Source organism: Lontra canadensis, unplaced genomic scaffold (assembly GCF_010015895.1).
Source record: "Lontra canadensis isolate GAN:19392208 unplaced genomic scaffold, GSC_riverotter_1.0 scaffold75, whole genome shotgun sequence".
NCBI classification, from domain to species: domain Eukaryota; kingdom Metazoa; phylum Chordata; class Mammalia; order Carnivora; family Mustelidae; genus Lontra; species Lontra canadensis.
In genome coordinates, this window is record NW_022631069.1 from 5,017,211 (window position 1) to 5,044,937 (window position 27,727).

The 27,727-nt window shown below is 39.6% G+C and overlaps 1 protein-coding gene across 2 annotated transcripts in view; it reads left to right on the plus strand.

Moving 5' to 3' along the window:
• The window catches only part of TSPAN2 (tetraspanin 2), a 63,094-nt gene extending 35,367 nt beyond the window's left edge, over nucleotides 1-27,727 (plus strand). Inside the window, exons 5-8 of one of the 2 annotated variants that reach the window (XM_032881364.1) lie at nucleotides 694-792; nucleotides 2,024-2,095; nucleotides 24,053-24,136; nucleotides 26,478-27,727. In XM_032881364.1, the coding sequence (XP_032737255.1) occupies nucleotides 694-792; nucleotides 2,024-2,095; nucleotides 24,053-24,136; nucleotides 26,478-26,543 (321 nt within the window). In that variant the 3' untranslated portion in view covers nucleotides 26,544-27,727. The remainder of the gene's footprint in view (nucleotides 1-693; nucleotides 793-2,023; nucleotides 2,096-24,052; nucleotides 24,137-26,477) is intronic. The other variant, XM_032881365.1, reaches the window with a different exon arrangement.

Consider the following 27,727-nt stretch of genomic DNA (forward strand, 5'->3'; position numbering starts at 1 on the left):
AAGGAGGAAGAATGGAATCTTAAGTTTACTGTATTTCCCATAAATTCATGTGCTATCAGTATTGTGTGTATGAACTTTGGATTTTTCTAAAAAATGGTAAACATGTAGAATAAGTAAATATCACCTCCTTTAGAATATTTCTAAAGTAACCGGTTCTTTCTATAGGTTGGAGGAATTGGATTTTAGGACTTTTTGAGATCATTAGGGACATCAGATCACATGCTGTTATAACCAGAAAAAAACATTCTCTAAGTTTCATGATATTTGTATGCTGAACCAGTTTTCCTTGGTCGTGAACATTTTTCAAACCATGTCATGGATAGACTTGAGTACTTCTAACAAATAGGGTACCAAGAACACGTAAGTCCCCACTCTGGTTGTATGTCATAATGTCCTGAGGGGCTCAGGAGCCTAGGGGCTGATGGATGCCCATGTCCATTTAGGTTTGAGAACCTCCGCTCTAAGAAATTTGCTAGTCTATGAAAGCTGTTCTTGGTTAGTCTATCCTTCCATCTCTGAAAGTGTCTGAGAAACTCTAGAGTCTGTAATTTTTCCCATATATGTAGCATTGTCTTTAAATATAGATAAACATAGGGCAAGGCTGTATTTTCCAAGGATAAGGAATGGGGGGGTTTTCTTGATGAAAGGAGAATGTTTGAAATTTCCCCACTCGTTGTCCCCTTGGTTTTTTAGGCTATACGACATGTTCAGACCATGTATGAAGAGGCTTATAATGATTACCTGAAAGACAGGGAAAGGGGAAATGGGACTCTCGTTACCTTCCACTCAACAGTAAGTAACTTTACTTCTTCCTTGAAATCATCTCTTCTAAAGATCATTAACTAGCCAGGTTCTCTCTCTTCACCTGGATCAGAATAAATTTAGTGAAATGAAGCTGGAGCACTGTATTTCAGCCCTCTCAGGAGACACAGTTGGCATTCTGTGTAGAACCTAGAAGAGGAAGAGGCCTAGCACAGAGGGTTCGCAAAAGGAAGTCAGGAAATGTGCCCCAGGGAGACAAAAGAGCACAAATAAAAACACCCAGAAAGCCTCCCAATTAAATACCAAGGTCTCTCAAAAGGCGGCAGGCATAGTGGTATAACAAACAGCCATGACCTTCAAGTCAGAAAAGCTCATTTCTAGCTGCAGGCCTGCCACTTAAGCATGTTCCTTGTCTCCCTAATAATCGCTCAGCTCCCCATTTGTAAAATGAAAGGGCACAGAGACAGCCATGCTCCCTTTATCCTGGAGCATTCCGTGGGACTGTGCTGTCAGTGCAGTGCTGAGGGCTGCACACAGGCAGCCAAGGAGGAGGTACAGAGGAGATGGGCCAGGCCAGAGTCTTAACCTTTCCCTGCAATATGCAGAAGTAGCTATGAACTCCTGGGCCAGGTGCTTTCAGGTAGCCCCATTCTTGTTCGTCACAGGACTGTCCTGGAAGTACCAAACATTTCTCCTGCTCAGCCTCAGCTGCCCCCGAGACATCAAGCCACACACATTCTCCTTTGTCCTTGAAGGGCCAGCTGTAAAGCAGGACACCTGTTTGCTGACCAGCCTTCAGGCCCTGGCCTTTCAGTCCCAAGTGTTTATTTGCTGTGGTCACTTTTCCTCTCTGTCCCAGACTATCCCCAGCTAATGAGCCCTTCCTGAAGCTCATAAAACTTCAGCCACTCAGTAGATTAAATTACTCCAGGCTGAAAAAAAAAGAATCTAAAAACCCAATACCTGTCTAAAAAACAACTATTTACACAGATACCATCCATTGGCTTCTTGCTTTGTTTGGGTTGCCTTGAGTCACTTCCCAACGTGAAACTCAGAAAACTTGACAGAATTCCTTTCCCTGTTTTGCTAGCATGATTATGTGACTCTTCACCATCTTTCTAGAAATGGCAGCTTGGGTTGCTCTGACTGGGCCCCATAGCTGCTTTGCTGCTTCAGTCCCCTGGTCCTCAGCAGTGATGCCCAGACTTGTAGCTCCCACTTCTCCTTCCTCTGCCCTAAAAACTCTTTTCTGACTCTCCAGTTTCAGTGCTGTGGAAAGGAAAGCTCTGAACAGGTCCAACCCACATGCCCAAAGGAGCTTCTAGGGCCCAAGGTAAGTTTCTCTGCCAGGGTCCCTATCCTACTTTTGTGTAAGATGGTTCTAGCCGGAGGAGGCGGGGGTGGGGGGGTTGATGGGTGTGATCTAGGAGGCCCTCTCCCAGTGGCTTCTGTGCCTCAGCTCTATTCTGCATAGAGTAGGAAGCAATGCTGAGTCCCAGTCTCCTGGTCCCCTGGGAAATGGTATGCGGCCTTGCCCATAAGGGTGCAAATGCTATGGCATTACTTAAACTTGCCAGGTCCAAGGGTGTGTACCCTGAGAATGTCATGCAAGACCTCTCTGTGGCATTACTGATAAATGCTTCATTTATTAAGTGCTATGTGTCAGGCACTGTGCCTGTTTCTGAAAACTCCAAGATGAAAAACGTGGCTCTTACGTCCATGGCCTCAAAGTCTAGTCAAGGGTGAAAGTTCTGTGCCTGGTCTGTACAGAGTACAGTGCAGACAGGGGCATTAGGAAAGCTTCACAGAGATTGGAATCCTCAAGCTGCATTTTGACAAGGGACGGTCATCCCAGGCCGAAAGCAGCAGGAACAGAGGTGCGGCCGAGTGGAACTCCAGGGAAATAGGGACTCTGGAGGGCATGGTAAGGGACATGCTTGAGGAGGTAGACAGAGGCCTGATTGTACACCTGGAAGTTTGGGAAAGGTGTTGCTTTTAGCAGAGGATTAACATGGTCAGTTTTGAGTTGTAGAAACAGTACTCAGGCTGCCAGGTGTGACAGATAGATGGTTGGAGAGTGATGGAGGGAGGCCCCTTCAGTGGCACTTGTGCACACCCTGAAAGGAGAGGATGAGGAGCTGATGCAAGTGACGGGCAGTGGGAAGGGAGAGGAAGCAGCAGATTCCGAGATGTTCAGGGGTGGAATCCACAGGCCTCTTGCATGTGAAGGGGAGTTGAAGGGAGGAAATTAAGACTTCAGACTTCTGTTTGGGCCGAATGGGTGGGTGGAGGCTCTGCTCTCCACAAGAGGTGAATACAGGGAGAGGAGCAGATCCTGGGGTAGTTTTGGTCAAGTTTGCTCTTTAGGTAACTGTGGGCATTACACATAATCTGAGCTCAGGATGGGTGTAGGGATCCCAGCATGGTGGTGGTAGCCGAAGCCATATCAGTGGAAAGGAATGCCCAGGGGGACTGTGTGGAATAAGACAGAGGTGGGCTGACAACCCTGTCATTTAAGGGGTAAGCAGATGACTAGAAGCCAGAAGACTGAGTCGAAAGACAGTGTGGCTGGGGCAGTGAAGGCAGAGATGGTTTGCCCATAGAGTCCAATGCTGGAAAGAAGACAAAGAAATGAAGGCCGGAAATAACCTGTTGGATTTGGTCTTAGGAGATGGTTAAATGTGTTTGCTCTGCAGTTTCAAGGAAGAGGTCTGGGAAAGAACAGACATAATGTGGGAGGTAATGGGAGGGTATGAGAATATGGGGACAATGACATGGATGCTCTGGGCATGCAGCTATGAAGGCACCGAGGAGACATTAGCTCCAGCTTGTGTCGTGAGTCAGGCATTGGACACTTACTGACTCCCTGTGAGTAGGATGGTATGAATAAGGCAGAGCCACTGCCCTCACAGCTCTCCCCATCTGCTGGACAGGCCCGCAAGGGAGCCAGCTCCACCACCCAGCAGTGCATGAGTAAGGCTACATGAAAGGAGCACCACAGTCTCAACAGGGGGCATGTGATCTGAAGGGTGGTGGGAGGCCCTCCCGATGTGATTTGTTTTGTTGTTGTTCAAATGTCATTGACATACAGTGTTAAATTTGTTTCAGGTGTATAATGATTTAATACTTTTTTTTATTTTTTAATATATTGCTTTATTATTTTTTTTTACATGTGGTAAAATACATTTAATAAAGTTTACCATTTTATTTTTTTATTGTGCTATGTTAGTGACCATAAAATATATGATTAGTTTTTGATGCAGTGTTCCAAGATTCATTGTTTATGCACCACACCCAGTGATCCATGCAATATGTGTCCTCCTCAGTACCCACCACCAGCCTCATTATCCCCCCACCCCTCTCCCCTCTAAAACCCTCAGTTTGTTTCTCAGAGTCCACAGTCTTTCATGGTTCGTCTTCCCCTCTGATTTCCCCCAACTCACTTCTCTCCTTCTCCTAATGTCCTCTGTGTTATTCCTTATGCTCCACAAGTAAGTGAAACCATATGATAATTGACTCTCTCTGCTTGACTTATTTCACTCAGCATAATCTCCTCCAGTCCTGTCCATGTTGATACAAAAGTTGGGTATTCATCCTTTCTGATGGCTGAGTAGTATTCCATTTTATATATATATATGGACCACATCTTCTTTATCCATTCGTCTGTTGAAGGGCATTGCTGCTTTTTCCACAGTTTGCCTATTGTGGACATTGCTGCTATGAACATTGGTGGCAATGCAAATTGGTACAGCCACTTTGGAAAAAAGTGTGGGATTCCTCAAAAAATTAAAAATAGAGCTACCCTGTGACCCTGCAATTGCACTACTGGGTATTTACCCCAAAGATACAGATGTAGTGAAAAGAAGGAACATCTGTACCCCAATGTGCAATACTTCTGTATATTACTCAGTGTCCATCACAAACAACTCCTTAATCCTCTTCATCTATTTCACCCAATTCCCCACTCACCTCCTCTCTGGCAACCACCAGTTTGTTCTCTGTATCTAAGAGTCTGTTTTTTGTCTCTTTTTTCCTTTGTTTGCTTATCTGTTTTATTTCTTAATTTGCACATATGAGTGAAAATATATGGCATTAGTCTTTCTCTGTGTTTCTCTGCTTCACTCAACATTACACCCTAGGCTCATCCATGTTGTTGCAAATGGCAAAATTGCATTCTTTTTTATGGCTGAGTAATAGTCCATTGTGGATATATACTACTTGTTTATCCGTTCGTCTATTGATAGACATTTGGGTTGCTTCCATATCTTCACTTTTTTTTTTAAATTTTTTATAAACATATATTTTATCCCCAGGGGTACAGGTCTGTGAATCGTCAGGTTTACACACTTCACAGCACTCACCATAGCACATACCCTCCCCAATGTCCATAATCTCACCCCCCTTCTCCCAAACCCCCTCCCCCCAGCAGCCCTCAGTTTGTTTTGTGAGATTAAGAGTCACTTATGGTTTGTCTCCCTCCCAATCCCATCTTGTTTCATTTATTCTTCTCCTACCCCCTTTATCTTTACTTTTATAAATAATGCTGCAGTGAACATAGGGGTGCCATATATCTTTTCAAATTAAAGTGTTTTTCATTGGGTAAACACCAACAGTGGAGTTGTTGGATCATATGGTATTTCGATTTTGGATATTTTGAAGAACCTCCATTCTGTTCTCCATAGTGGCTTCACCAGCTTGCATTTCCACCAGCAGTGCACAAGGGTTCTTTTTCTCCACATCCTCATCAGCACTTATTTCTTGTGTTCTTTATTTTAACCATTCTCACAGGTGTGAGGTGGTATTTCATTGTGGTTTTCAACTGCATTTCCCTGATGCTGAGCGATGCTGAGCATCTTTCTGTGTGTCTGTTGGTCATCCCAGTGTCTTCTTTGGAGAAATGTCTATTCAAGTCCTCTGCCCATTTTTTAAATGGATTATTTGGATTTTTGGTGTGGAGTTCTACCAGTTCTTAAGATATTTTTGGATATTAACTCCTCATCAGATATACCATGTGTAATTGTGTTCTCCCATTCATAGGTTGTCTTTTCATTTTGTTGATTGTTTCCTTTGCTGTGCAGAAGGTTTTTATTTTGATGTAGTCCCAATAGTTTATTTCTGCTTTTGTTTCCCGTACCTCAAGAGACCTATCTAGAAAAACGTTTCTCCAGCTAGTGTCAAAGGGATTACTGCTCATGTTTTCTTCTAGGAATTTATTTTTTCAGGTCTCACATTTTGGTCTTTAATCCATTTTGAGTTTATTTTTGTGTATAATGTAAAAAAGTGGTCCAGTTTTCTCAGCACCATTTATTGAAGAGACCATCTTTCCCATTGCATATTCTTGCCTCCTTTGGCATAGATGGGTTGATCATAAAAGCATGGGTTTATTTTTGGACTCTATTCTGTCCCATTGATCTCTGTGTCTTTTTTTGTGTCAGTACCATACTGTTTTGATTATTGCATCTTTGTAGTGTATCTTGAAATCTGGTACTGGTTTTTCTCTGGCTTTGTTCTTATTACTCAAGATAGCTTTGGCTATTTAGGGTCTTGCGTGGTTCCAAAGAAATTTTAGGATTATTTGTTCTCATTCTGTGAAAAATATTTTGTATTTTGATAGGGATTGCATTAAATGTGTAGATTGCTTTGGGTAATATGGACATTTTAACAGTATTTGTTCTTCCAGTCTGTGAGCATGGAATGTCTTTGTGTCATCTTTAATTTCTTTCACCAGTGCTTTATAGTTTTCAGAGTACAGATCTTTTACCTCCTTGGCTAAGTTTATTCCTAAGTATTTTATTATTCTGAGTGCAAAGGTAAATAGGATTGTTTTCTTAATTTCTCATTCTGCTACTTCAGCATTAGTGAAGTAGCGTAGTAGTAGTGAATCTGTTGCATTAGAAATGCAACAGATTTCAATATACAGATTTTTGTATCCTGTGACCTTACTGAACTTATTTATCTATTCTAGTACTTTTCTGGTGGAGTTTTTAGGGTATTGTATGTATAGTATCATGTCATCTGCAAAGAGTGAAAGTTTTATTTCTCCCCTACCTGTTTAGATGCCTTTTATTTCTTTTTGTTGCCTGATTGCTATGGCTAGACTTCCAGTGCTATGTTGAATAAAAGTGGTAAGAGTAAGGAAAAAGAAAAAAGAAAGAAAATTGTAAGAGTGGATATCCTTATCTTGTTCCTGATCTTAGAGGAAAAGCTCTCAGTTTTTCACCCTTAAGTATAATTTCAGCTGTGGACATGTCATATGTGGCATTTTTAAGGTTGATGTATGTTCCCTCTACACCTACTTTGCTGAGGGTTTTTATCGTGAGTGGATGTTGTACCTTGTTAAATGCTTTTTCTACATCTATTGAGGTGATCATATGGTAAAACCTTTCTCTTATTGATGTGATATATTAAGTTGATTGAGTTATGAATATTGAACCAACCTTGCATACCAAGAATAAATCCCACTTGATCATGGTGAATGATTTTTTTAATGTATTGTTGGATTTGGTTTGCTAGTATTTTGAGGATTTTTGCATCTTTGTTCAACAGAGACATTGGCCTGTAGTTCTCTTATTTTGTAATGTCTCTGTCTGGTTTTGGTATCATTTTGGTATCAGGGTAATGCTGACCTCATAGAATGAATTTGGAAGATTTCTTTCCTCTTCTACTTTTTTGGAATAATTTGAGAATAGGTGTTAACTCAGGGAACCTGGGTAGCTCAGTCAGTTAAGCATCCGACTCTAGATTTTGGCTCAGATCATGATCTCAGGGTCCTGTGATCAAGCCCTGTGTCAGGCTCTGTGCTGAGCATGGAGTCTACTTAAGATTCTCTTTCTTCCTCTGCCTGTCCCCCAACTCTGATGCAGGCTCTCTTTCTCTCTAAAAAAAGGGGGGGGGAATACTAAAAAAATAAGTATTAACTCTTCTTTAAGTGGTAGAATTCACTTGAGAAGCTATCTGGTACTGTACTTTTGTTCATTGGGATTTTTAAATTACTGATTCAATTTCATTGCTAGTATTCAATCCATTCAAATTTTTCATTTCTTCCTGACCCAGTTGTGGGAGGTTATATGTTTCTAGGAATTTGTCCATTTCTTCTAGGTTGTCCAATTTGTTCACATAAAATTTTTCTTATTCTTTTATAATCTTTCATATTTCTGTGATAATTGCTTTTTCTTCCTTTGTTACTGATTTTATTTGAGTTCTTGCTCTTCCTTTTTTGATGAGCCTGGCTAAAAATTTATCAGTTTTATTGATCTTTATCAAGAACCAACTCCTGTTTCCATCGATCTGTTCTACTGCTTTTTAAGTCTCTATTTCATTTATTTCTGTTCTAATGTTCATTATTTCCTTCCTTCCACTGGCTTTGGGCTTGGTTTGTTTTCTTTTTTCTAGCTCCTTTTGTGCAAGTTTAGGTTGTTTGAGATTTTTTGTGCTTCTTGAGGTAGGCATGTATTGTTATATTCTTTGCCCTTAGAAAAGCTTTTGCTGCATCCCAAAGATTTTAGAATGTTGTGTAATCATTTTCATTTGTCTCCATGTATTTAATTTTCTCTTTGATTTCTTAGTTGACTCATTCCTTGTTTACTAGCATGTTATTTGGCCTCCATGTATTTGTGTTCTTTCCAGATTTTTCCTTGTGATTATTTTCTGGATTCATACCATTGTAGTCAGAAAATATGTATGATTTCAATCTTTTTGAATTTATTGAGATGTGTCTTGTGGCCTAACATATGACCTGTTATGGAGAATGTTCCATGAGCACTTGAAAAGAATGCATATTCCATTCTTATTGGATGGAATGTTCTGAATATCTCTGTTAGGTCCATCTGGTCCAATGTATCATTCAAAGCCACTGTTTCCTTGTTGATTTTCAGCCTGGATCATCTATCCATTGATGTAAGTATGGTGTTAAAGTCCCTTACTATTACTGTAGATCAATTTCTTCCTTTATGTGTGTGAATGGTTGCTTTATGTATTTGGGTGTTCCCTTGTTGAATGCATAAATGTTTACAATTGTTGTATCCTCTTGCTGGTTTGTTCCCTTTATCATTATGTAGTGACTTTCTTTTGTCTTATATTATAGTCTTTGTTTTAAAGTCTATTTTGTCTAAGTATTGCTATCCCAGCTTTTTTTGCTTCCATTTGCATGGTAAAGTTTTTTCTACCCCTTTATTTTCAATCTGCATGTGTTTTTAAGCCTGAAATGGGTCTATTTTAGACAGAATGTAGATCGGTCTTGTTTTTATATCCATTTAGTCACCCTGTGTCTTTTGATTGGAGCATTTAGTTCATTTACATTCAAAGTCATTATTGATAGGCATGTACTTATTGCAATTTTTTTACTTGTTTTATGGTTATTCTGTAGCTCATCTCTGTTCTTTTTTCCTTTTTGTTCTCTTCCTTTGTGATTTGATTATTTTCTTTCATAATTTACTTTAATTCCTTTCTCTTTATTTTCTGCATATTATTACAGGTTTTTGATTTGTGGTTACCGTAAGCTCATATAACATCTTGTGCATATAGCAGTCTATATTAAGCTGGTGGTCACTTAAGTTTGAACCCATTCTAAAAGCACTAAATTTTTACTTTCCCTTCTCCACATTTATATGATGTCACACTTTACATTCTTTTATTTTGTGAATTCTTTGATTTTTATAGATAAAATTGATTTTTCTGCTTTTGTGCTTTATTCTTTGTACTGCTTTTATAAGTGTTTAATCTACTGCTTTTTAAAAATTTTTATTTATTTATTTGACAGACAGAGATCACAAGCAGGCAGAGAGGCAGGCAGAGAAAGACAGGGAAGCAGGCTCCCCACCAAGCAAAGAGGCCAATGCAGGACTCGATTCCAGGACCCTGGGATCATGACCTGAGCCGAAGGCAGAGGCATAACCCACTGAGCCACCCAGGCGCCCCTAATCTACTACTTTTATTATGTTTGTATTTACATGTTAAGTTTTTTGCCTTTCATAATTTTCTTATTCCTGTTTATGGCCTTTTCATTCCACTTACAGAGCTCCTTTTAATGTTCCTTTTAAGTCCAGTTTAGTGGTGATGAACTCCTTTTACTTTTGTTTATCTGGGGAACTCCTTTTCTCTCCTTCTGAATGGTAGCCTTGGTTGATAGCTGATAGCCTTGGTTGCAGGTTTTTTTCCTTTCATCACTTTGAAATGTTCATGCCTCTCCCTTCTGGCTTGTAGTGTCTCTGCTGAAAAATCAGCTAGTAATCCTATGGGGTTTCCTTTCTATGTAACTTTACTTTTCTCATGCTGCTTTTAAAATTCTTTTTTTATTATTATTATTAACATATAATGTATTGGGGCGCCTGGGTGGCTCAGTGGGTTAAAACCTCAGTCTCATAACATATAATGTATTATTTGCCCCAGGGGTACAGGTCTGTGAATCATCAGTCTTACACATTTCATAGCATTCACCATAGCACATACTCTCCCCCAATGTCCATCACCCAGCCACCCTATCCCTCCCACCCCACCCCCCAGGAACCCTCAGTTTGTTTCCTGAGATTAAGAGTCTCTTATGGTTTGTCTCCCTCCCTGGTCCCATCTTGTTTGATTTTTTTCCCTCCTTACCCCCATGACCTGCCCCCCCCCCCGCCTTGCCTCTCAAATTCCCCATGTCAGAGAGATCATATGATAATTGTCTTTCTCTGATTGACTTATTTCACTTAGCATAATACCCTCTAGTTCCATCCACATCATTGCAAATGGCAAGATTTGGGGGTTTTGATGGCTGCATTATATTCCATTGTGTATATATACCACATCTTTTTTAACCATTCATCTGTTGATGGACATCCAGGCTCTTTCCATCATTTGACTATTGTGGATATTGCTGCTATAAACATTTGGGTGCACTTGCCCCTTCAGATCACTACATTTGTATCTTTAGGGTGAATACCCAGTAGTACAATTAAAATTCTCTATCACTATTTTTTGCCATTTTAATTATTATGTGTTTTGGTGTGTATCTCCATGGGTTCACCTTGTCAGGTGCTCTTGGTGCTGCCTGGACCTGTTTCCCCAGATTAGGGAAGTTTTCAGCTATTATTTCTTCAAATAAATGTTCTTCCCCCTTTTCTCTCTTCTTCTCTGGTATTCTTATAATGTGAATTTTATTATGCTTGATGATGTCATTGAATTCCCTTAACCTATTCTCATTTTTTATTGTTCTTTTTTTCTTTTTGCTATTCAGCATGGTTGCATTACATTACCCTGTTTTCCAGCTCCCTGATCCATTTTTCTGTTTCTTCTAATCTACTATTGATTCCCTCTAGTGTATTTTTAATTTTGGTTATTGAGTTCTTCATCTTTGATTAGTCTTCTTTTAATTTTTCTCTTTGTTGAAGATTTCAGTGAGATCCTTCACTCTTTTCTCCAGTCCAGTGAATATAGCCATTGCTTTGAATTCTTTATCAGGAATATTGCTTATCTACATTTCAGTTCATTCTTTTGCTGTGTTTTTGTCCTGTTCTTTTATTTAGGACATCTTCTCCTAATGGTGTCTAAATATTTGTGTTTGTATCTATGTATCAGGAAAGTCCGTTACATCTCCTGATTTTGAAAGTAGTGGCCTATGAGGAAGAGGTCCTGTGGTGCCCCACAGTGCAATGCTCCCTGTTCACCAGGACCAGGAGCTTCAGGGGTGTCTTCCAAGCAGGGTGCATAGGCCCTACTATTCTGGCTGAACCTTGTTTATCTTCAGTCCAGATGACTGCAGTGGCCCACTTTGCCTATGGTGAGCAGGATTTGCTCCCTGTGTTGTTACAGGACCAGTCTGGGACCACAGTGGGCTTATTGTTGGGCAGTGTCAGCAGTCAAACCAGATGTCTGCCCTCATCTCATCTACTGCAGCTGTGGTCATACCAAACTGCAGAGCACTATGTCTGCCTTATCCCCTAAAAGGCTTTCATTTGTGGGTGAGGCCTGTAGTCAGACCAGATGTCTGTTCCCAGTCCATCTGCTGATGCTGCAGGGACCATAAACTACAGGGCTCTCTTCCTGTGAGGTCCTCAGGAGGTTTTTGTTGGTGGGCAGGGCCAGTAATGAGATCAGATGTCTGCCCCCAGTCTGTCTAGTGGAGCTACATATGCACTGATTGGCAGAGCTCTCTCTCTCTCTCTAAACTGCCAGTTATAAAGGTTTGGCTACTGGGACTACAGTTGAAATGGTGTGTATACCCCTTCCCATAGCAGGAGTCACTTTGGGGTGGTGGCATCCCTGCCTGAGCTGATTGCAGGTTGAGATATGGCAGGAGCCACTCTGGAGGGACTCCTGCCAAGTGGAGCTAATTGGATGGGGTGGACCCAGATCCACAGGAGAACACAGAGGCAGGCAATGTGCTGTTAGCAAACTGGATGGCAAGTGTTCTCACTGGTTCTTGCAGGTACCTAGGTATCTAGGTATTTAGGCTGGAGAGCAGAGGGGAGAAAAATGGTGCCCACCAGGAATTTGTTCTTGGAAAAGTCTCCTGAAGATCTCTGCCCCTCCAGCTCATGTTCTGAGATGTAAATAAATCTCCTTCCCATATACCCAGGTACTTTTCAAATGGCTGCTTCTGTGCTATATCTCAGTAGGCCTGTTTGCTATGCGGGCTCTTTAAGAATAGTGACTCACTTTCCTAGCACCCTCTGGCTCTCCTAGAGCAGAGCATGCTGCTTTTTAAAGTTCCTGGTGTTAAACCCCACTGATTGTAAAAAAAAAAAAAAAAAACTCTCAAAGTTAAACCCTTCTGGTTTTCAAAGCCAAATGTTATGGGACTTATCTTCCCAGTGCCAGTCCCCTGTGATGTATGTTATGGGGTCTCTCTCCATTCTCTGTGCTTGCAGTACCCCTCCTGCTTGTGGTTAAGACTAACCATCCCAACTGCATCTCTGCCCTCTCTACTCTTCTCAAGGTAGCCTTCTCTCTATGACTAACCGTGGAAAGTCTGTTCTGCTAGTCTTCAGGTTTTCTGGGTTGGTTGCCCTGATGTAGCTGTTATCTAGGTGTGTCTGTGGGAGGAGGTGAGCTTAGGAACATAGTACTCTGCCATCTTTCTAGAAATCCTTTCCCCTGATGTTGTTCTTAGGATGAGTTTTAAAGGATGAATTGGAGGTTAGCAAACAAAAGAGAAGGGTATTCCAGGTAGAATGGGTGGGGTAAAGCATGGAGGCAAGAGAAGGTAGTTGTATCCAGAAAAGTATCAGCAGTGGGGAGTGACTAAAAGCTCAGATGCCTGTGGATATGAGTCCTTCAAGGAGGAGGGGCATGTCCTTGAAGGGCCTTAAATACTCCTGTGAAGCTGAATGCTTAGGAAAGCACCAAAGGTAGAATCTGGGGTGGGATTTGCATTTTCCTGAGTTTGCTGTGGTAGCAGTTTGGAGAATTGATGGAAAATGAATAATCTGGAGCCAAGGAGACCAGTTGAGAAGACTGCTATCTCACGGTCAGCCAAGAGATGTTAACGGTTAACAAGCTGGACTGAGCACCAGGAATGGAGAGAAGGCCATTTAGAAAGTAAAATCTGCAGGCCCTGGTGACTAGACCAGTTAGATATGAAAGAAGAGGGGTAGATACCAGCTGAATAGATGGTATCCTTTATTGAACTGAGGAATAGAAAGAAGGAACAAATTTTGGAGAAAAGAAAGTGAGTTCAGTTCTTAACATGGTAATTTTGAGGAGCCAGTGGAACTTCCAACTGGAAATGTCCAATAGATAGTCAGAAAATGTAGTTTGCAGCACAGGAGAAAGGTCTGACTGTCAGTATTTTATGGGAATCTTAAAGCTGTAGGTAAGAATTTGATTCATTAGGTTTGGAATAAAGGACAAGGAGAGAACTCCAGGGAACAAGAGCATTTAAGAATGGGGAGAGAAGAGCTGCCAAATAAAGAACATAGGAAAAATAAACACACATGTGACAAGACATATGCTGTGGGGAGGGAATGGTTACCAGAGTCAGGTGGTCAGGTGCTGCCACTGAGGTCAGCTCAACATTTATCAATAACTACCTTAGGCCCGGCACTGCACATACAAAGGTGAATGATACAAAGTCCCTACTGTCAAGGAATTTGGAGTTTAACAGGAAAGATAAACACAGAAATGAATAAAGTGCAGGAACAGAAGTATGCACAGAGTGTACAAGTGCTATGAAAACCCAACACGTTACTTAGGCCAGAGGCTAGATGAATCAGGGGAAAGCTGATTGGAACAATGATGTCTCAGTTAACTCTTCAGGTGTGAGAAGTAACTATAGAAGCATTAGATAGCAGAGGGTAGGGGGACATCTCTCTGCAGAGGAACTAGCATAAGCCATGGCACAGAAGCAGAAAATATGATGATTTGTGTAGGGAACTAAAAGTCCAAGGAGGTCCAGTAAGATAACTACCAAATTATTGACAGGGTTGAGCATTTAAAAAGGTGCCTTCGTGTCAGCAACAGAGCCCATGCTGAATGAAATGAGATGCAAGGAATAAAGGTGCTCTTTCAAGTAGTCTTGGGGCAAAGGACAGGAAAAGAGAGTTCAGAAAAGATGAAATCCAAATTACCATTAAACACATAAAAATATAGGCAATTAATAGCAATGTGTTTTTTAAAAATTGCAAATTAAAGAGCTGCCGTTGTTTAACCTATGAAATTGGCTAAGTTCTTTTTTCTTATTAATTATATATGATATTGGCAAAAATGATCTAAAATGAGCATTTTCAGAGATATCGGTACAAAATTTTTAAAGGTCATTATGATTGCAAAATTTGTGAGTTAACAAGAGAGTTTCTTAGGGGGCAGAGTATGAAAACCCTGGCCTCACCTTGTTTACTGTTAGCTATTACCCACATCCAAGTCAGTAAACTGGAGAGCAGTCCAAAAACTGAAAAAACGAACTTCACAACAAATATAGAAAAGCTGCATCTGAAGAGTTAGGAAGGTCAGAAAGGCAGAGGGAGGCTGCCTGCAGCAGGGAGGCAGCTGCATGTACAGAAAGGACAGAGAAATGGACTCTTGCACCAGGGAAGACTAATCCCCATAATGTTTGGTTTTAAAAACCAGAGAGGCTGACTTCCGTGAGTTTGTAAAACCTGTGGAACTTGGAGCCTGGAGCTTTAGAAGTCAGCTGACTCAGCACTGGGCAAGATGGGAGAGTTAGAGATAGCTGGGTCACCACCCTTAAAGAGCAGCCTATATGAAGAAGCAATAAGAAAATAGCAGTTTACACAGTGCCAGAGGCAAACAGGAGACAGATCTGTTCATACTGATTTCAGAGCATGTTGGGTGACTTTGAAAATAAAGGAGCTGGCAGGTGCCATTTTCCTCTATCACCCTCCAGCATAAACCCAGAGTCCCCTGCATAAAGCAGGACTACACAGATACCTGCTACCTAACCTTCTAGCAGTGCACCATGACCACAAGATCTCTTGAGGACTCACCCACTCCAAGCCTGCTAACCTCAGCTCTGGACAAATTTTGTTAAAGCTGCCCACACTACTACCCAGCCTCTGAGTGCCCAACTGCTGCACCATATCCAGCTGAGTGTCCCTAGCCACTGTCATGTGCCAAGTCACAACTGCATACTAAGCCAGCCTCATACTCCTGGCTGCCCTGGCACATAGCCCCCAATTCCCACAATGCCTCAGGGGTGTAGCATAGGACTAGTGGCCTGTTGCAAATTTGGCTAACACTGTTAAACCCTACTCTGAATTTCCCTGGCAGGCATGCATACTCAGAGCTGGCTTCCCTGGGTCCCAAACACCACAGAGAGCAAGCACAACACACAACAGGCAGAAAGTCAATGCAGATGATTGCATGGAAAGGAAAAGTGACTCAGACACAATAACAGCATAAGCAACATACATAGGATACTCTTCTGAAGTGCCTGCTCTTTTTTATAAAAGAGCAGTTTCAAGAACAGAAGACACAGTTGACTTTCTTAACACAGAGAAACAGAGAGAGGCAGACAAAATGGGGAGACAGAAGTTTATCTCAAATGAAATAACAGGACAAGGCCATATCTGGAGATCAAAGCAAAACAGATATAAGTAACATGCCTAGTGGCATGTTTAAAGCAATAATCATAAGGATACTCACTGGACTTGAGAAAAGAGTGGAAGACCTGAGTGATAGCACAAAGATAAGGGAAAATAGAGCAGAGATAAAGGACTCCATAAACAAAATGAGAAACATGCTTGATGGAATGAACAGCAAGGATGAAAGAAGCAGAGGAATGAATTAGTGACCTAGAAAATAGAGTAATGGACAGTAATGGAAAGCTGAATAAAAGACAGAGAAAATAATTATGCAAAATGAGAATAGACTCAGGGAATTGAATGACTCCCTCAAATATCATGCCACTCCTTTAATAGGAGTCCCAGAAGAAGAAGAGAGAAAAGAGCAGAAAATTCATTTGAAGAAATAATAGCAGAAAACTTCCCCAATCTGGGTAGGGGCACAGGTATCCAGATCTAAGAGACACAGACAACTCCCATCAAATCAACAAAAACCGATCCACACCAAGACTTATTGTAACTAAATTGGCAAAATATAGTGATAAAAAAATTTTAAAGCAAGACAACAGAAGTCAGTACAAGAGAAAACCCATAAGGCTAGCAGGAGATTTTCCAGCAGAAACCTTCCAAGACAGAAGAGAATGGCATGAAACAATCCAAGTGCTGAATGCGGAAGAGTCTTTAGCCAAGACCACTCTATCCAGGAAATAATACTCTTATCATTTAGAATAAGAGCGATAAGGAGTTTCCCGGGGTTGGGGGGGGGCACCTCACAAAAACAGGAGTTCATGACCACTGAACCACCTCTTTAAGAGATATTAACAGGCCTTTGAATGATATAGAGAGACCAAAATTGACACCATAGAGGTAGGATATACAAAAGGAATAAAAATGAATATTTCTGTAAAAAAATCAGTCCAGCAACTCACACAAAAAAAGGATATAAAATATAATAAAATAATAACATATAAAAACATGGGAGGAGAAGAAAAAGCAATCGGTTCAAACTTAAACAACCACCAATTTAATATAGACTGCTATATGCTGAAGAGGTTCTGTACAAACCTAATGGTAACCATCTATCAAAAACCACTAATATGCAAAGAATAAAGAGAAAGCTAAATATATCACTAAAGAAAAATAGCAAACCATAAAAGACAGGAAAGTTTCAGAGAAAATCTTCACAAAGAACCACAAAACAAATAATAAAATGACAATAAATACACATCTATCAATGATTATCTTGAATGTAAATACACTAAATGCTCCAATCAAAAAACAGAGTGACAGATGGATTAAAAAAACAAGACCCATAGGGGCGCCTGGGTGGCTCAGTGGGTTGGGCCACTGCCTTCGGCTCGGGTCATGATCTCAGGGTCCTGGGATCGAGTCCTGCATCGGGCTCTCTGCTCAGCGGGGAGCCTGCTTCCCTCTCTCTCTCTGTCTACTTGTGATCTCTCTGTGTCAAATAAATAAAATCTTTAAAAAAAAAAAAAAAACAAGACCCATCTGTATGCTGCCTGCAAGAGGCTCATTTTAGACCTAAAGACACATGCAGATTGAAAGTGAGGGGACAGGGAAATGTCCAGCATACAAATGGATGTCAAAAGAGAGCTGGGGTAGAAATACTTAAATTGGACAAGCTAGATTTTAAACCAAACACTGTAACAAGAGATGAAGAAGGACATTATAGTATAATAAAGAGGACAATCCAACAAGAAGATGTAACAATTGTTAAACATTTATGCTTATAACAAGGGAACCCCTAAACAGTTTAAAAAAACATAAAGGAACTAATCAATAAGAATACAATAGGAGGGGACTTTAACATCCCACTTACAACAATGGACAACTCATCTAAACAGAAAATGAACAAGAAATAATGGCTTTGAATGATACACTGGACTAACTGGACTTAACAGATACATTCAGATCATTCCATCCTAAATTTGTTAAAATACAACAGGGAACATTCTCCAGAATAGATCACATATTAGCCCACAATAAAAAGTCTCAACAAACTGAAGATCAAAATCATACCATGCATATTTCTGACCACAATCCTATGAAACTAGAAATCAATCATAAGAAAAATTCTGGAAAGACCATAAATACATGGAGGTTAAATAACATTCATAAACAATGAATCAGTCAACTGGGAAATAAAAGAAGAAATTAAAAAGTACATGAAACAAATGAAAATGAAAACACAATCGTCCAAAGCCTCTGGGATGCAACAAAAGCAGTTCTTAGAGGGAAGTTTATAGCAATACACACCTACCTCAAGAAGCAAGAAGAATCTCAGATAAACACCTAACCAGACACCAAACAGAACTAGAAGAAAACAAAGCCTAAAGCCAGCAGAAGAAAGTAAAAAAATAAAGATTGAGCAGAAATAAATGACATAGAAACTAACAACAACAACAAAACAATGGAACAGACCACTGACACCAGAGCTGCTGCTTTGAAAAATCAATAAAATTGATAAACTTTCAGCCAGACTTATCTAGAAAAAAAGAGAATGGACTCAAATAAGTCACAAAAGAGGGAGGAGAAATAACAACCAACACCATAGAAAAACAAACAATTTTAAGAGAATATTATGGAAAACTATATGCCAACAAATTGGACCATCTAGAAGAAATGGATAAATTCTTAGAAACATATAACCTCTCACAACTCAATCAGAAAGAAATTTTTTTTAAAAATGTGAAAAGACTGAATACTAACAGTGAAATTGAATCAGTACTTTCAAAACTCCAAAAAACCCCCACAAAAATCTAGTACCAGATGGCTTCACAAGCAAATTCTACCAAACATTTAAAGAGGCAATACCTATTCTTCTTGAATTATTCCAAAAAAATTGAAAAGGAAAGAAAACTTCCAAATTCATTTTATGAAGTCAACATTACCCTGATACCAAAACCAGATGAAACACCATCAACAAAGAGAACTTCAGGACAATATGCCTGATGAACATGGATGTAAATATTCTCGACAAAAATACTGGTAAACCAAATCCAACAGTACATTTTAAAAAATCACTCACCATGATCAGCTGGGATTTATTCCCGGGTTGCTGGGGTAGTTCAGTATTCACAAATCTGCATCATATCAATAAGAGAGAGGATAAGAAACATATAATCAGAGAAAGCATTTGATAAAGCATAAAATCTATTCATGAAAAAAACCCTCAACAAAGTAGGTTTAGAGGTAATATAACATAATAAAGGCCATGTATGAAAAACCCACAGCTAACACACTCAATGGGGAAATAACAGACATTTCCCTTAAGGTCAGGAACAAGACAAGGATGTCCACTCACCACTTTTATTCAAAATAGTACTGGAAGTCCTAGCCACAGCAATCAGACAGCAAGAAATAAAAGGCATCCAAATCAGTAAGAAGTAAAACACTCATTACTTGCAGATGACATGATATTATATATAGAAAAACTTTAAAGTCTCCAACCAAAAAACTGCTAGAACTGATAAACAAATTCAATATAGTCTCAGGATACAAAATCAGCACACAGAAATCTGTTGCATTTCTACACACCAATAATGAAGCAGCAGAAAGAGAAATTAAGAAAACAATCCCATTTGTAATTGCACCCAAAATAAAATACCTAGGAATAAACCTAACCAAAGAGGTGAAAGACCTGTACTCTGAGAACTATAAAACACTGATGAAAAAAATTAAAGACAATAAAAGAAATGGAAAGATATTCCATGATTATGGATTGGAAGAACAAATAGTATTAAAACATCTATACTATGCAATGCAATCTATACATTTAATGAAAGTCTATCAAAATACCAAAAAAGTTTTTCACAGAACTAGAACAAATAATCTGAAAATTTGCATGGAACCACAAAAGACCCTGAATAACTAAAGCAATCCTGAAAACGAAAAGCAAAGCTGGAGGTGTCATAATTCTGGACTTAAGCTATAGGGCAAAGCTGTAGTGATCAAGACAGTATGGTACTGGCACAAAAACAGACACACAGATCAATGGAACAGAATAGAAAATCCAGAAATAAACCCACAACCCTAAGGCCCATTAATCTTCAACAAAACAGGAAAGAATATCCAATGGGAAAAAGTCTCTTCAAGAAATGGTGCTGGGAAACTGGACAGCAACACGCAAAAGAATGAAACTGAACCACTTTCTTACATCATACACAAAAATAAACTCAAAATGGATTAAAGACCTAAATGTCATACACGAAACCATAAAATATCCTAGAAGACAACATAGGCAGTAACTTCTTTGACATTGGCCATAGCAACATTTTTCTAGATATGCCTCCTTTGGCAAGGGAAACAAAATAAAAAATAAACTATTGGGACTTCACCAAAATAAAAATCAGCTGCACAGCAAAGGAAACAATCAACAACACTAAAATACAACCTAAAGAATGGGAGAAGATATTTGCAAATGACATATCTGATAAAGGGTTAGTATCAAAAATATATAAAGAACTCACAAAACTCAACACCCAAAAAAAACCAAATAATCTAATTAAAAAATAGGTAAAAGACATGAACAGACATTTATCCAAAGAAGACATACAGATGGTCAACAGCCACATGAAAAAATGTTCAACATCACTTATCATGAGGGGAATGCAAATCAAAACTACAATGAGATATCACCTCACACCTTTCAGTATGGCTAAAATAAACAACACAAGAAAGAACAGGTGTTGGTGAGGATGCAAAGAAAAAGGAATCCTCATGCACTGTCAGTGGGAATGCAAACTGCTGCAGCTGCTGTGGAAAATATTATAGAGGCTCCTCAGAGTTAGAAATAGAGCTACCTTAAGATCTAGCAATAGCACTACTGGGTATTAACCCAAAGAAAACAAGAACACTAATTCAAAGTGATTCATGCACCCTGATGTTTATCGTACCATTATCAACAATAGCCAAAATATGAAAATAGCCCAAATGTCCCTTGACTGAGGAATGAATAAAGAAGATACGGTGTATACACACAGACACACACACAATGGAATATTACTATGCCACTAAAAAGAATGAAATTTCTCCATTTGAAATGACCTGGATGGAGCTGGCGAGTATAATGCTAAGTGAAATAAGTCAGAGAAACACAAATACCATATGATTTCACTCATGTGGACTTTAAGAAACAAGCAAAAGGGTGAAAATATAAGAGAGAGAGAGACAAACCAAGAAACAGACTCTTCACTAGAGAGAACAAACTGATGATTACCACAGAGAGGGGGGTGAGGGGCTGGGTTCAACAGGTGATGGGCATTTCAGAGGTCACTTGTGACGAGATGGGGTGATGTATGGAAGTGTTAATTGTACACCTGAAACTAATATAACACTATGTTAAGTAACTGGAGTTAAAATTTTAAAAGAAATTTAAAGACAAGTGAGTTAAGTATGTTCATGCCCTCTGATTCAGAAATTCCACTCCTCAATTTATTTTAAGGAAAAGAAATCAGAGATGTGGTATCATTGCAGTGTTATTCATAAGAATAGAGTACTGAATTGGCCACTAATATGAAAAAAAAAGGGATTGTCTAAATTATGTACTATCTTATGATGAATTATTTTATAATCATTAAAAGCCAGTATTTCAAAGAATTTTTAAATAAAGTAATTTTGAAGTCATAATTTTAAGTCTAAAAAGCACATAGTTGGATCTAAAGAATGAACTAAGTGTGTGTTTGTGTTTAAGAATATACCAGGGGCGGGTCACCTGGGTAGCTCAGTGGTTTAAAGCCTCTGCCTTCGGCTTGGGTCATGATCCCAGGGTCCTAGGATTGAGCCCCATATCAGGCTCTCTGCTTCCTCCTCTCTCTCTTTCTCTCTCTGCCTGCCTCTCTGCCTATTTGTGATCTCTGTCTGTCAAATAAGCAAATAAAATCTTAAAAAAAAAAAAAAGTATACCAGGGGCACCTGGGTGACTCAGTCAGTAGAGAGTCTGACTTCAGCTCAGGTCATGGTCTTGAGGTCCTGGGATGAGCCCCACATTGGGCTCCGTGCTCAGCGGGGAGTCTGCTCTTCTCTCTCCTTCTCCCCCTGCACCTTCCCCCCTGCTCATGCTCTCTCTCACTCTCTCTCAAATATATAAAATCTTTAAAAAAAAAAAAAAAGGAAAGAGAAAAAAGAATACACCAATAAAGGTGGCTGGCTGACACTGTTGGTAGAGCTCTGGGGTGTGAGTTCTGGGTTGTGATCTCTGGGTTGTAAGTTCAAGCCCCACATTTAGAAAAACAAAATCTTATTTTTCACATTTAGAAAAATAAAATCTTAAAAAAAAAAAAAGAATACACCAGCAGTGTTAGTGATTACCTTTAGTGTAAGAATACAAATATGTCTTATTTTCTTTTCTTTAATAATCTGTAGTAGTTCCCCCTTATCGGCAGGGGATATGTTGCAAGACCCCTGTGGATGGCTGAAACATGAATAATACCAAACCCTATATATACTGTCTTTTCTCCTATACATAATACCTAAAGTTTAATTTATAAATCAGGCACAGTAAGACATGAACAATAACAAATAATAAAATAAGCAATCATAATAATATATTGTAATAACAGTTATATGAATGTGGTCTCTTTCTCACTTAAAATATCTTGCCATACCATACTCACCCTTGTTCTTGGGATGATGTGAGATGATAAAATGATGAGATAACTAGGTCATTGGACTACTAATGACCTAACAATATGTTAGGAGGATCATCTGCTTCCAGACCCATGGTTCACCAGGGGTAGCAAACTGCAAAAGCAAAACCACAGATAAGGAGGAACTAATGAATTTCCCAAATTTCAACAGTAAGCAAAAATAAACCATATTTCTCTTACAAAAAGAAGCTGGTGTGAAAGCAAGGGGGGGATATGGGTAGAGCGAGAGGAGGACAACACTAGAGAGGATTGTTTTTAGACTGAAGTACACAGGCATGGCATTATACGATGAGTGGAAATGTCAGTGGAAAAGTAGAGGCTGAATGTATGGAAGACAAGAAGATAACTGACCGCACAGGCTTCCTGAGAGATAAGAAGGAATGAGGTCTGGCTCTAGTAAAAGAGTTAACCTTCAACAGAGAAGGGTACTTCTTTGACTTTATGAGAGAGAAGGAAGTAAGGAGCAGAGCTCCCTTATTGACTTTGCATGCTCACTGCCTTCAACACTGCCTGGCCCTGAATGGAGCATGTAAGTTTATAGGTGAAGGAGAAGAAGGTTGGAGGATTTGCTATAGGTTGACTCCCATTTTCTCCAGTGAGAGAGCCAATATCTAGTATAGTGGTTCTCAAACTTTTATTAGAATGTATTATAATGTATTATTTTTTTGTGGTCTAGATCCTTTTCTAAGCTGTGAGCTCCCTAAGGGCAGAAGAAATCATGTATCTCCATATCTACTATATCATTCCAGTGACTGACTGATGCAATGTAGATGCTCAAGAACAGTTTGTTGAATGAATGATTGAATGATGAATGAATGCAATATGATAGGAGACACAAGAATAGTGGTAAGGTTTCATATAGCTTATGTGAGTGTTAAAGGGAATTGACCAGTGACAAGTAAAAGGACCTGGGCAGCCTAAAGACAAAATTGCATACCTCTGTGCTTAAGAGGATTCCAAATAGAAACTGGAGAAACTAATTATAATTACAAATGGTCTGCTTTGTTCTCTGTCCAATAACCCCTTTTCTTTGAACCTGCCCTGCACAAGTCTCTATGGGGCAAATGAAAGGATAGAAATACATGCAGCCCAGCCATCATAGAAAAGAGTGGTCCTCTAACTGCTAACATTCAGTTTTCCTTTGTTTAATTTGAACCTGTACAGACTTTTAAGCCTCTTACTAGGTAATACCTACCTTGCATAGTAAATTGGACCAAGTATGTAGAAAGTCTTTTAAGTTATTAATGACAACACAAAAGCAAGGGACTACTATTTGGGGGATATTTTACTTATTTTTATATGCCGAAAGCAAGAAGATGCCCCAAATTTTTAAATGCTTCAGGTCCTAGAATAGCTTCCTCCAGCCAGGTTTTAGGTTCTGAAGCAGTCGTTGGCCTAAATAGGAATATTCCACCAAAAGAAGAGGATTATATTTTTTTCCCCAATACACACTTTCGCTTTAAGGTTATCAGAATGGTGCTATCTATGAGAAGTGGTTTAAATGTGAGCAGAAGCTGACACAGATTAACTTTAACAGAATGCTATAGAGAAGAAAAGGGTTGGATCAGAGTGGTAACTCACAGATACCATCATTTGTTATTCCTGACTTTTTTTTTTCCAAAACAGAATTGCATTGATGAAATTGAGTCCATAATCAGTGTTAAGCTCCAGCTCATCGGAATTGTTGGTATTGGGATTGCAGGTCTCACGGTGAGAAAGTTCCAGAACTTACCTTTTTTTCTTTCTAAGAAGCCTTTGCATCTTATTTGTCTTCAAGTGTGATACGGCAGTATCTTAGGAGAGATTTCTCGTAAAAGACAGATGGTTGTTGACAGGACATGTTCTAAGAACAAAGCATTTGATTATCAATACTCAGTTCTCTCAAATATGATACCAATTTTAACTTGAGCCTAATTATGACCTTGAGTTTATCATTGCAATAACTTCCCACATTAAGACCAGCAAGCTTAAGCTAGACAAGTGATTTCCAATTCTGGGTCTCTTCTTACTGTTAGAAATTTAAAATAGCCCACCAGGTAAATCTCTCTTACCTATGATTTGCAGAAGTAGTGTAGTGTAGGGAATAATAGTGCAAGCTCTGGCACCCCGGTCTGGGTTCACCTCCTAGCTCCACTACTTACGAGCCCTGGGATCATGGGAAAGTTTTTTAGTTTCTCTAGTCCTCAATTACCTCATCTGTAAAATGAGGATTTTAATTTCCAACCTCCTAAGATTGTTGTGAAGATGAAATGGGATAATACATATAAAGTATTTGTAGGCATTAACTCATCTGAAGTGTCTGGAAGATAGCACTCAACGAATGCTGGCTCTGTACACAATCTGAGCCTCCCAAACCAGAACCCCGACAGAAGGAATAACATGCAGAAGCGGGAAGCACAGTGCATCCGGGCACCTGCAGATGGCTCTGGGCCTCCAAAGCACACAAGCATGCAAGAACTGGTAGGGGCCCACGGGAAGAGAGGACAGTGAGGAGGCTGTGAGAGTCCGCAAAACTGTGGTCTTTGTGTGCCCTTTTGAGGGATTGGGCTCTATCCTTAAGGTAGAAGGAAGCCACCGAGGGATAGAAGGACCTGTGTTGCCGTGTGGAGGTAAGCTGGAGGGAAGCAGGATTTGAGTCAGACTAGGAAAGTGGTGATTTCCACCGTCCAGGGCTGAGTAATAACAGCTGATGCTGAGGTAGTACTTCCCCTCTAGTTCTGTATGTAGATGAATTCATGGCATCAGCTAAGGCGGGGGCAAAGGGAATTGCAAGGAAAATCAAGGAATTGGCAGCTTTCCAGGACACACACGCACTTTCCCTCTCTTCTGTATTTAGAGTGCAGCGGGATGGAGTAGCAGGTGAAATACTATACTGAGGGCCTCCCAGCCCAAGGGACATCTCTCAGGCCCTCCTCACCTGCTCTGGGGCTAGCCTGCTCGCTATTCTGTGGCTTCCTGAGAACAATTTTGAGGCAGATTTGAAAATGGGCTGCATAATAGAGGTACCAAAGAGACACCCCTAACAATTTCATCATCTCAAAGAGTGAGCATCGTAGAGACAGTCACTTGTACTCATGACAGTGGCAGGACAGTGCTAAGAAAGTTCCTTTCTGAGGGGATCCCTTTAGGGGTACAACCAGGATGAAGCAAGTGTTGTATCCCACCTGACAACCACACTAGCGGGAAAGGCCCTCTATTGGTCACCTTGAATCCGCACCCCCAGATCTGATCCTTTTGTAACTCCTTTCTTCTTAGGGTAAGCGTTGCAATCAGTGAGCCAGATGTCCTGAAGTGTCTCCTCTGCCACACACTGGTACTGAGTTCTGGCAGCCAGGAGCTTAGAGCCATACTCCAGGCTGCTTTTATTAAGCCTACTTTCTCCCTTCCATATAGCAGATAGTACATGGCTTTTTAAATTGAACATTTATAGATTCTAGTCTGATGAAGGATGGATTAAGGAGAGAATCATAGGGTTATGGTACAGATTTCTTTAAACAAACATTGACAGTAGTTTATAAACATTGCACCTGCTGATAACATTCTATGGGGTCTAGGAAATTGTTGGGGAAATGATTGAGAACAAGAAAGATCTTTTGACATCCTTCTATTCAAACTATACCAATGGCTATTGGATTTGCCAAGTATTTGGCTTTTCAAGGAATTATCCAAGAGGCAGAAGACATCAGTAATACCATAGTTCTAACACCTTAGTTTATGCTTTGGGCAAACTATTGAGTTAAATAGTGAAGCATCATTTGTACCTTAAAATGGAGCAGGAAAAATGAAAAGATGCTCTACTTTGTAATATGTGGTCACTGTTGCAAAAGTTCAGAGCTTTTCCAACAGGAAACTCTTTAGACCTAAGTGTAAACAACTAATAGTTCACATGTTAATATGGAAGTCTTTAGCCAGCAACGATAATTAAGTAGTATATATAAAAATGTCACTTACAGTCTTTAATTATTAGACACCCATGCAGTTTGCTTTTCCTTTTTTTTAAATCCGTTTCTTTTGTTTGAAAGTCATTAACAAGTGGTTCCTCCCGTTGCAGATCTTTGGCATGATATTCAGCATGGTGCTTTGCTGTGCAATACGAACCTCACGAGATGTGATATGAAGCTACTTCTACATGAAAATTGCAAACTAGAGCTTCCATACGCTGTCACCGGAAGTGTCTCCTGACTCATTTTTAATATTCAAAGGACATTAAGATCTAAAATAATATGCTGTTAATTGTACATTTGCACATGTATGTATGTTTGGCTCATTACTCATTTACCCCTTGAGTGAATGCTGTGTGTGTTGACTGAGATTCATGTGTGATCTGTGAGCTTCTGGTGTATGCATTGTACATAATGAAATCTGTTTTGCTGGAAATTCCTGGTTCTTACTATATCAGAGGAATGATCTATTTGACTCTCAGAAAAAGATCATCAAATTTTGATAAACTTTAAAAACTTGGCTATTTAGAAGAAATGATCATGGGTCATTTTCCCAGATTCTAGCCAGAGAAAGTTAGATACAGAGAATTCAGGATTTCTGGTTAACGGAAGCAATAAGCTACAGGACTTGAGAGATCATGGTGTAGGATGCACTGACTGCATCTGAGTTAGGTGTAAGGGTTTCCTGGGATTTTTTTATATACATACTCCCCAGAACACAGTAAACCACAGTTTTAGAACTAAACATATCTGTGAGACTAAATATAGCATGGAAAATCTAATTTGAATAAGTCATACTTTCCTAGTATTTAAAAACAAAAAACTCCCTCTGGAAAGAGTGGTCACACAGACAATCATGTGCCCTATAAAAGTGAGTGTTTTTAGGACTTAAAAAGAAAAAAACCTTTTAGTAACTTTTTAAGGATATTTTTTGTTCTTATATAAATACATTTAAATATTACTTTATAACTTTCTTTTTCTGACTCTGCTCTGAACTATAGCAGCCCTCACATGAGCAAAAGGGCTTTTATCTCAAACTTTTCCACGTTTCTTCAAGTGTGCAGACAGAAAGACTAAAGCAAGAGCTCTGGCAGTTGCAAATAGTGGGAAAGAGCATTTTTACTGGCACTGTATCTCTGAAATACCTCATAACTTGAGTTTACATATTTTCCTAATTTTTTTGTATTTTTCTTATTCACCTAGAGAACTCTTCTTCATGGATTTTGATCTATAGTTTTTACCACTTAAGCTGAAACAAAATCCTTCCTAATTCAGATATTATATCAGAAGCATCCCTGGCCAAAGAAAGAAAGAAAGAAAGGCATCTACTAGTTGTGTGCACACAACAGGAACAAGCTAA